This window comes from Haliaeetus leucocephalus, unplaced genomic scaffold (assembly GCF_000737465.1).
Source record: "Haliaeetus leucocephalus isolate CR32 unplaced genomic scaffold, Haliaeetus_leucocephalus-4.0 Scaffold556, whole genome shotgun sequence".
Taxonomy (NCBI): domain Eukaryota; kingdom Metazoa; phylum Chordata; class Aves; order Accipitriformes; family Accipitridae; genus Haliaeetus; species Haliaeetus leucocephalus.
The window spans coordinates 1093156-1103528 of record NW_010972992.1 but is presented as its reverse complement, the minus strand read 5'-3'; the positions used below and the strand labels follow the sequence as shown (position 1 = coordinate 1103528).

The 10373-nt window shown below is 58.0% G+C and overlaps 1 protein-coding gene across 1 annotated transcript; it reads left to right on the top strand.

Annotated features, from left to right (window-relative positions):
• The first annotated feature begins 1147 nt into the window (after positions 1 to 1147).
• Positions 1148 to 10312, top strand: ZNF362 (zinc finger protein 362). Its single transcript, XM_010577188.1, has 10 exons — positions 1148 to 1168; positions 1276 to 1360; positions 3428 to 3628; positions 7002 to 7065; positions 7220 to 7466; positions 7631 to 7952; positions 8053 to 8277; positions 9512 to 9590; positions 9732 to 9890; positions 9985 to 10312. Exons 4-10 carry the CDS (start codon positions 7003 to 7005, stop codon positions 10099 to 10101), a joined length of 1212 nt encoding a protein of 403 aa, XP_010575490.1. The 5' UTR covers positions 1148 to 1168; positions 1276 to 1360; positions 3428 to 3628; position 7002; the 3' UTR covers positions 10102 to 10312.
• Positions 10313 to 10373: the final 61 nt, after the last annotated feature.

The following is a 10373-nucleotide window of genomic DNA, read 5'->3' as shown; positions in this document are numbered from 1 at the left end:
AAAAGGCCACCCCCCCCACCATCTCCCCTCCCAGGTCGAGGATTTCAACTTCACTTAACGCCAAACTTCGCCTTTTTTCACCTCTTTTTTTATTATTATTACTATTTTATTTTTACCACCCCCCCCCCCCCCACTTCGCCGAGGAGGAAGAAGAAGGAAAAAGGGGGGGGAAGGGGGAAAAAGGAGGGGGACATCCAGGAAAATACCCGTTTTGCTGGATTTTGTCTTTTTCTCTCCCTCTGGATGGTCTAATGGAAAAGTTAATTGCAGCTGAACGTACCTATTTTTGTGGATGTTGCATGTTGGGGGGGGGGCATTTGCTTTATTTATTCATGGCTTTTTTCTTAACACAGGGGGTGGCGGAAGAAGCGCGGGGGGGTGGTTATTATTATTATTATAATTTTCATTCCTCCCCCCCCCCTTTTTCTTCCTTTCCTCTCTTTCCGCATTAACCGGTTTTGTCTAGAAAGTGGTCTCGCTGGCTGGAAGGTCTAACGGGGGAATATTTTTGCATCGCGCTTTGGCAGGAATGCGGCAGCCTTAGCGAGGGACCCAAATTTCCGTGGCGGTGCTTAGAGAGGTCTGTCTGTCTGCCTGGACGTATATTTAGCCATATACTATTTATATATCCATAATCTCCCGGCCACGTCGGGGGCCCGGGGGGGAGCTTAGAGCCGGCGTGGTCGTGGCGAAGCCGGACGAAGATGCGTTTTAACCCAGGAATGATTAATTTGCCGATTTTGTTTCTTTTTCTCCAGCAAATACCCTGCAAGGTTGGAGGATGCTCCTTCTTTTTTTTTTCTTTTTCACCCGGCCCCGCGGTCCTTGGGACATCAGCCGGGTTTTTTAATCTGGGGAGGATGGAGCGGGCGATAGCGGCTTTGAGCCCAAGGCCTTTGAGATTATAAAGTGATATTTTAGCAGAGAGGTAAAAAAGTTTTCGGTTCCTCCCGGCGTGCAATTTGCCGAGAGGCGGAGGGTCCAGGGCGAGGGGATGGATTTCAACCCCGATTTTCCAGCCAGTTCCCCATCCCTCAGCTTTGCAGGCAGCTTGGGGGTGAGCTGGGCTAAAAAAACAAAACAAAACAAAACATTGCTTTTTTTTTTTTCTTTTTTTTTTTTTTTCTCTCTCTATTTTCAGGAAAAACCCCACGTTCCCACGGGTCGGGTAGGTCGGAGCCGCTTCGCTTTTGTTCCTCCGCTCTGGGATCTCGCGCGCCGGGGACTGGCGGTGGGTTCGGGGTGTGTGAAGTTGTCCTCCTTGTCCCCCCGTAGAAAAACGCCCCGCGTGCAGCACCCGGTCTCAGCTAGAGCTGGAGATGGACGCGGATAAGGGGAAGCAACGCCAGTACTCGCAGAGGTGGGCATGCCGGCTTTATTGAGGGGTCTGGAGAAAAAAAAACCTATACATATATATATATTTACAGTGTAAATTAATGTATATATGCTTAATATGTGTATGCATGAAATTATATATATGCATATAAATATTATATATATGCACATAATAATATAGGTATTATAATGTGCATATAAGTATTTATATATAAGTGGGGGCAGATTCTGGCCCTCCCTGGGGGATTTTGGGGGGTGCAGGGGGCCACCTGCCCACACCCTCTGCGGGGAGGGGACTGGATCCAGCGGCAGAGGGGACCCCACTCATGGCGTAAGTGTGACCACTTGAAATTTCCATTTTAAGATATGTGTATTTATGTGTGTAAAATAATCTTTTTCTCCTTCGAACCTCCCCCACCTTATTTATTTTCGCCTTAAAAAAATGTGGATTTTTGGTCGGTGGGTGCGATGTCATGACAAGTGCATGTTGGATTCGGTGCGTGCTCGCTATGTCCTCGGGGTGAACCCCTGCTAAGCCACCCGTGCCTCGGTTTCCCCACCCGCCGGCATGCAGCGTCACCTGTGGGTGCTCTCCACGCGCCCCCTTGCTACCGTGGGGTGGCTGGTTGCACCCTGAGCTGGCTGGTTTGTGGGTGCCAGCTTTGCCTTGTGGAGTGCCCAGCTGGTCTCTTTTAGGGGGGTGGGTGTATTTGGGGGTCTGGGGGAGCAGGTAACCCCACCCCAGCGCTGGGGAACGGTGTGATTTCTGGGGGACATGGGCCCCATGTTTGGCGCGAGCGTCACCCCACAGGTGCCGGGTTTCCCTGTGGGCTGTCCCCGTGTCCCCTTCAGTAGGTCCCATCAGTGATGGGATGGACAGATGGTGTTTCGACCCCAAGGATTTGGGGTTGCGCCACCTCGGCCCCCATCTTTTGGCAGCGTTGCCTCCCTGGTTCCCCCCTCCTTCATCCTCGGGGTGGGGGGCACAACTTGGTGGTCCCCAGCGTGGCTTTGCCTCCCCTTTTTTCTTCACGCCGGTACTTGGCTCCTTGTCCCTCTGCCCGCACACCCCCTTTCCCGTGCAGGGACCCCCATACCAGGATGGGGTTTATGCCAGGGCTCATTTTGGGTTGGTTTTGCTGAAAATCCGAAGGAGAAACACCAGTTAACGGCCCTTCGGGGGGCGGAAACGTGGGGTTTAATTGGTTCCATCTTGGGTGAATTCTTCTGGCGCGCAGTCTGCCCCCCCTCCCCGAGCGATGGGGATTTCGGGTCTCGCCCGTCGCTCCTGCTTCCCTGGCCTCGCCTGCCTTCTGCCACCTCTGCTTTGGGGTAAATCCCTCCTGGATGAGTACAATCTGAGTGGGGAGGGATGCGGGTTCCCCAAGGATGGAAGCGGGATGGTGCCGGATGCCGCTTCCCACTCCGGCGGCTCTGGGATGGGGTTTTTGAGGGGCACTCGCTTTCCCTCGAAAAACCCTCCTGCTCCAGGCAAACCCTGCTTGCACATGGGGGGAAGGCTGTCCTTGTGGGGGGAGAGGGGCTGTGGCCTTGTGTTTTTGGGGGAAACTGAGGCATGGTGCAGGGCAGAGCCAGGTTCTGCCCTCGCCCAGCCACGGGAGGTGGCAGGGACATGGCTACGCCAGCGTCACTGTCCCCCGTCTGTCCCATGGTGGTGAGGGCGTGCTGGCATTTGGGGGGGGGGAGGGGGGTTAACATGCAGGGGACCTCCACTCTGCTTGGCTGTCACCCGCTGCGCCGTCTTGGGCCGCCATCGGCTTTCCTGCGCTCGCCGCTTGGCATGGGGAGGGGGGATCTCTGCCCCGATGCTCTCGCCGGGACCCTCGGGAACAGGACACTGCAGTTGGGGGCACCAAGGGCTCGGCTTCTCACTCGGTCCTGGGCATGTTTAGGCACTCCGACCACCGCTCCGGTCACCCCAAATCCCTCCCCTCGCCTCCCACTCACCCCGTTTGCTGGCTGTACTGGGTCGGTGATCGTTCGCCGTCCTCAGGGTTGCCGGTACCCGGGAGCTGCCCCCTTTCTTTTGGCGGTGCCGTGAAAAGAAATCTCTTGTTTCTTTTTATTTCAGCGAAGGCGAGACAGAGAGGGCTGCCAAGGTAGAGGCGTTCCCTAGAGAACTGTAGCTTGACTTAGCGGCAGTTGGGTAGGAAGTTGGAAGGCTCTAGTGAGCTCGTGCCCACCCGTGCCATCATCTACCTCCCATCAATCTGGAGCCTCATCGACACGTCTCCCCAGGCAGCTGCGGCCACCTGGCTTCTGAGGCCAGCCTGTGAGTACCAAAACACTGGCGTCTGACCATATCTCGCCACCGCCGACCCCTCGCTGCCGCCGCCGCACCCCTTTCCCCTTCGGCATCCCCCCTTGCCCTGGCTTGCCGGCTTCTCACGCTCTCTTCCTTCCCCGTGGGTGCGGAGGGGATGATTTTTGTGTCTTTTTAGGGTCGCCTGAGATGCTGCCGCTTCCCCCCTTCGCCCAGTTGAGCGGCGATGCCGGGTACCGTGCCGTTCTGTGGGAATTCGGGGTTCAGCCCCTGTTTTTGGGGCTCCACACATCTTCCTGTTTGCTCTTCCAACATCCTTCTCCTCCAGCCGTGCCTGCTTGGGCGGCTGCGATGCTTTTTGCACCCACCCTTGTCCCCTGGGATAACCTTTGGCATCCCCTCAGCAAGAGTTGGCCAAATCTGGTGCCTGTGGAGGATGCCAGGGCTCTCCCACCCTGTGGTTTGGATCACAGGAGCCCGTGCTGCTGGAGATCTGTTACCTGGGGGGTGGGGTTCCCCCTGCCTGGCCAAAATTTGGGGGACATGGAGAGTCCTAACGTGCCCCCTTTGCCCCCCCTGCCCTGCAGAGCTGGGTCCCGCAGAGCCGGGGGGAGACGTGCTGCAGCATTCCCCACCCTTCATAATTTCCATTTTAATGGATTTTCTTCTTTTTTTTTTCTTTGCTGCATGTCAGCTTCCATTTTTCATAGTTAGCTGAGAATATAGAAAAAGGGACTTTTTATATTTTTTTTTTTTCTTTTCCATCTGCTTTATATCCCCTCCCGCTCCCTCCCCCAGCCATCCCAGCCCTGGGAGAGGGGGAAGCCGCTCCCTCCGCTCCCTATAAAATACCGCACAATTTGTAATGTTAAATTGGGACAGGAACAGGAATTTTTTTTGGGGCATGCCAACCATTTCTTTCGTCTTTATTCTGGGCAGGTTCATCAAGCTCTGAGTGCAGTGGTTTTGCAAATAATTTATAATTTTATTTAATAAAACCTCCTCAGGTGGAGGCAGGGGGAGGGAGATACACAGGACATTTGCTCTTTCCTCCCCAAAATGCCCTTCATGCCGTGTCCTGGGGATGGTTTGGCAGTCATGCTGGTGGTTTCAATCCTTCTTGGTGCCACCAATGGCTCCGGTGGAGCCTGGCACGCTCTTGGGACAGGGAGAAGGACTGATGGATGGATGGACAGATAGACGGGAAGGACGGAGGTCGCAGAGCACCTGCTGTGACGGGGGAGCAGCTCCAAAAAACCCTTTTCTAATCAAAGCTCCGGCTTCCTGTTTTCCCACGCCGCGGGGCTGCTGCCAGCTGAGCCGGGGCAGTGGGGTTTGTGCCGGGGTCCTTGGCCACCTCAGGGGGGGACCCAGAGCCCTCCTGCCTGTACTTCTCTGTCTGCTTGCTGCCCGCTTTCCTGCCTGCCTCCGTCATGAGGGCTTTTCCCTGCCACTACCTCCTCTTCTGGCCCCGTCTCCCAGTGCACTGGCCCCTCGTGCCATCATCCCGGAGCCCCCCATCCCATGTTCATCATCCCGAGCGGTCTTATATATATATACGTAGCTGGTGGGTAAACTCACAACGTGGGTGGCTTGCGGGTACATATATAAGCTATATAAAATAGCCGGTGGCGGGTGTGTACGCGTATGGGAAAGTGCATTTAATAGCCCCAGCAATTTCCCTTTCTGCGCGCACAGGCGTGGCATGGAGCAGGACTCCCGGCTCTGCCTTTCGCCTGCCTGCGCCACAGAGAGGGGGGTAAATACGGCAGATGGAGAGAAAACGCAGGGGAAAATCATGCCTGGGGATATTGTGAGGATCTGGGGTCCGCTTTCACTTGAAAAAGCCAAAATTTGGTGCATGGGCAGCTGGGAGGTGACATGGCATGGTTCGAGGCAGGGAAGGGGAGTTCCTGAAGCTGGTCAGGATGCTCAGTGTCTGGGTGGTCTCCTGGCCTGGCTGTGGCGTTGGGGTCTGCCATGTGAAATGGCTCCTGTTCCTTGGCGCTGCCTACAGCCACCGGCGCGTCGGTCTGAGTTGCCCCAAAAGCGCGCCTTGTCCTGTGCCGTGCTGCTCCGTATTGCGAGGGTCAGGCTGTCCCTTGCTCCGTGCCTCAGTTTCCCCCCAAAAACGAACCTGGAGGGGTCCAGCCCATGGCTCTTTCTCAGGCTGGAGTGGCCGTATGGGTGCTAAGTCCCCGGTGGAACCAGGAGCTTTTGCTGGGTGCTGCCCACCCGCCTACAGAGAGTTCGGAGTCTGATTTAAACCGAGGGGCAGCGAGTGAGTGTGAGGAGGAGGAGGAGGAAGGCTCATCGTCCCATCCCACCCCCAGGCTGCTTTTTTTTGTGGGAGCAGGGATGCTCCTGGGTGACACCAGCATGGTTCGGAGGAGGCTGCCCGTCCAGCAAACGCAGGACTGTGGCTGCCTCCGCGCAGCTGTGACCCGGGGCTCTCCGTGCCTCAGTTTCCCCAGCCGCCAGTGCTCTGCTGTAGGCACCTTGCCCCCAAATCCCACCACCCCGAAGGCTTTTGGGGACGTGGTTTGCTGGAGGCACTGGTCTAGTTTCTCTCAGGATCCCAGCTGTGGCCTGGTTTATATTACAGACGGGAGCTCCTCGGGGACCTCTCCTATACATTCCACCAGGGTCCCTTATACACTTTACCCTTAAACACCCCCGTAACGAGGTTTGCCAGCGCGGCGATGCCTGTTTACGCCCGGCCGTTACGCTGCTGTCGTTTTCTTGCCGTCCCCCTTTCAGATGTTTTCTATTACCCAAAGATGGATTTAGAATTAATTTTCCCAACGTGTTTAAGTGTCTCTATAAATCTCCCGGCCCCACTGCAGCCGGGTTTTCCTGCCGAGCTGCCTGCCGACATCGTAGGTCACTTCACTTGGGATTGGGGGTGGCTTTTTTCAGGGGACGGGGTGGGATACAGCCAGGGTTGGCTTTGGGTTTGATGTGCCCGTCGTCATGCTCACCCTCGCTCCTGCGGCAGCGTCCCGTCCGCCTCTGTAATCCCTCCTGGAGATACCTGCAGGGCTTGGGAGACTTGTTTTTTTTTTTTTCTGCAAATCCTTCCCCCCTCCCCCCCCCCCCACCCCCCACCAAATTGCATCCTGCATCCTTGTTGGTGTTTTGGGGTCTTTGAGGTGCTCGGCGTCGCCCTGATCCTGCAGGAATTTTCAGCTGGGAAGATACTTGGGAGGTTCCCTGGCCCTGCCTGCTCCCTGCCTGCTCCCTGCCCTCTTTTAGAGCCTGGGTATTGCTTTTTGGGGGGATGGTGGTGTCAGTGGGGTTTGAGCCCCGAGGGGAGGCGGGGGGGGTGTCTCTGTGGTGGCTGGTGCCACCCCCTAACCCACCCCCCCCTCTCTCCCTGCAGGATGGCGGAGCCTCGCTTCAACAACCCCTACTTCTGGCCGCCCCCCCCCACCATGCCCAGCCAGGTAGGACCCCCCTCCCTGGCACCAGGACAGTGGGATTTTGGGGAGAAGGGAGGACAGACGGATGTGGGGGATGCTCCGGGGGGAGGCTGCGGGTGTCGGCTCCTCCGCCCCTGACCCACCTCTTTGCTGCCTTCTCTTCCCCTCCCTCCACCAGCTGGACAACCTGGTCCTGATCAACAAAATCAAGGAGCAGTTGATGGCGGAGAAGATCCGACCCCCGCACTTGCCCCCCACCTCCGTGGCCTCCCAGCAGCCCCTCCTGGTGCCCCCCTCGCCCGCTGAAAGCAGCCAGTCCATCATGTCCCTCCCCAAACTGCAGCAGGTCCCGGGTCTCCACCCTCAAGCCGTCCCCCAGCCCGATGTGGCCCTGCACGCCCGACCGGCCACCAGCACGGTCACAGGTACTGTCACAGGGAGCGGGGGGCGAGGGGGGGGGATTTAGCAGCTCCTGGCAGTGCCATGAACGTTTTGGGGAGGGTTCCCCCAATTTAGGATCTTGCTGTGAGAGAAGAGGGGAGGGTAGACCCCTTTAAAATTAACGTCCCTCCTTTTCTTTGCCCGCCAGGATTGGGGCTGGCTTCCCGTGCACCGGCGGTCAGCACCTCCGAATCCAGCACGGGGACAGGGACCACCACCCCATCGACTCCCACCTCTACCAGCCAGAGCCGCCTCATCGCCTCCTCGCCCACCCTAATCTCAGGAATCACCAGCCCTCCCCTCCTCGACTCCATAAAGACAATCCAGGGCCACGGCTTGCTGGGGGCACCGAAGGCAGAACGAGGCCGTAAGAAGATCAAAGCGGAAAATCCCTCGGGACCGCCAGTCCTGGTGGTGCCCTATCCCATCCTGGCTTCAGGGGAGACTGCCAAAGAGGGAAAGACATACAGGTAGGCACCCACGCACCCGCTCGGGGGGCCAGGGTGATGGTGGGGTCCCCCCCCCAGCCCCAGCCCGGTCCCTGCGGGGTTCTCCCCCCACCCTCTCTAGGTGTAAGGTCTGCCCCTTGACGTTCTTCACCAAGTCGGAGATGCAGATCCACTCCAAGTCGCACACAGAGGCCAAGCCCCACAAGTGCCCCCATTGCTCCAAATCCTTCGCCAACGCCTCCTACCTGGCCCAGCACCTGCGCATCCATCTGGGTGTCAAACCCTATCACTGCTCCTACTGCGAGAAGTCCTTCCGCCAGCTGTCCCACCTCCAGCAGCACACCAGGTGAGGACACGGCGTCACCGTGGGGCTGGAGAGGGCCACGGGAGGCTGCAGGGAGGCCCTTCAGCCCCATCTTCCCTTAGAGGGTGGTGGGGCGTCCACCCAGCATCTCTCACGCCATGCTCATCATCTCCAGCACCTTCATCATCCCCACCATGCTCGTCTGTCCCACCATGCCAGTCCATCCCCACTGCCTTCATCAACCCCACCATAGTCATCATCTTTACCACCTTATCGACCCCACCATGCTCATCATCGCCAGCACCTTCATTGACCCCACCATGCTCGTCACAGAATTGTAGAATCATTTAGGTTGGAAAAGGCCTTTAAGCTCATTGAGTCCAAACGTCGTCCAGTCATCTCCAGCACCCTTATTGTCCCCATCACCTTCTTTATCCCTGCCATGCTCATCTGTCCAAGCCACGCTCATTGTCCCTACTGCCTTCGTCATCCCCACCACACCCATCATCACCAGCACCTTGTCTCCAGCACCTTCATTGACTCCACCACACTCATCATCTCTGCTACCTTCCTTGAGCCCACCATACTCATCATTCCCACCATGCCAATCTGTCCCGACCATGCCAGTCAGTCCCCACTGCCTTCATTGACCCCACCACGCTCATCACCACCTTCGTCAACCCCACCATGCTCATGATCTCCACTGCCTTCACTGAGTCCACAATGCTCATCCAGCCCCACCATGCGCATCATCCCCACCACACCAATCTGTCCACACCGTGCCAATCAGTCCCCACTGCCTTCATTGTCCCCACCATACTCATCATCTCCAGCACCTCCACCTTCATTGTCCCCACCATGCTCATCCATCTCCACTGCACTCATTGTCCCCACCACCTTCTTCATCCCTGCCATGCTCATCCATCCCTGCCACACTTTATCATCCCCACTGCTTTCATCATGCCCACCACGCCCATCATCTCCAGCACCTTGTCTCCACCACCTTCATTGACCCCACCATGCTCGTGATCTCCAACACCTTCATCATCTCCAAACCCCTTGGCTCCCAGCCCCGCGTCTCCCCGCCCCGTCCCCCATGCCCTATGGGGAAGCACTGACATTGCTGTGGCTGCCGTGGTCCCCATCCCTGGCGTGACCCCTCTCCACATGGTGTGGGGACAGCGTGGTCCCTGGTGGGGGGCTCTGGGGCTGGCACCTGGTGGGGGGGTGGGGAGAGGGGATGGTGACCTGATGTGCATCCTCCCTCCCCCCCCAGAATCCACACTGGCGACAGACCCTACAAGTGCCCGCACCCTGGCTGTGAAAAGGCCTTCACGCAACTCTCCAACCTCCAGGTCAGCGCCCCGGGGGTCAGCGGTGGTGGGGAGTGGGGCGGGGGGGGGAGGTAAGGAACCCCGACAGCCCCCCCACACCCCGGGATGGGGAGGGCACAGGTACAGCTGCTGCCATAACCGCCCCCCTCTGCCATTCCGCAGTCTCACCAGCGACAGCACAACAAGGACAAGCCCTACAAGTGCCCCAACTGCTACCGGGCGTACACGGACTCGGCCTCGCTGCAGATCCACCTCTCTGCTCACGCCATCAAGCACGCCAAGGCCTACTGCTGCAGCATGTGCGGCCGCGCCTATACCTCGGTGAGCCGGGGGGGCACCGGGAATACCCCCCCCCAACCCCAAAAACACCCTCAGCCCCGGCTTTATCGCTTTCCTTCTCCTCCTCCTCCCGCAGGAGACCTATTTGATGAAGCACATGTCCAAACACACCGTGGTGGAGCACCTGGTCAGCCAACATTCGCCGCAGAGGACGGAGTCACCCGGCATTCCCGTACGGATCTCCCTCATCTAACCGGGGACGCCTTCGGCATCGGTGGAGGGAAAACGTGGTGGGGGGGGATGTGTGTGCGAAAACAGGACACCCCCACATGGAGGAGGAAGAGGAGGAGGAAGAGGAAGCAAACCCAACCCGCAGCACCCCAGCCCTGGCCGGGAGCCCGGCGGGACGTGCCCGGGGCCGTGTCCCCCCCTGCTCCCCCCCCCGCCAGCTCCGGGTCCCCACAGGTTTGGTGACACCCAAAGACGGTTTCAGAGCACTTTGAATCTCTGCGGTTTGGTTTATTT

What these genes read in the sequence shown, in the direction of transcription:
- ZNF362 (XM_010577188.1), top strand. Translation starts at nt 7,003, where the DNA reads ATGGCGGAGCCTCGCTTCAACAACCCCTACTTCTGGCCGCCCCCCCCC. An exon ending in GGCCACCAGCACGGTCACAG is followed by an intron (nt 7,467 to 7,630) that starts GTACTGTCACAG and finishes TTTGCCCGCCAG; the next exon opens with GATTGGGGCTGGCTTCCCGT. An exon ending in AAAGAGGGAAAGACATACAG is followed by an intron (nt 7,953 to 8,052) that starts GTAGGCACCCAC and finishes CACCCTCTCTAG; the next exon opens with GTGTAAGGTCTGCCCCTTGA.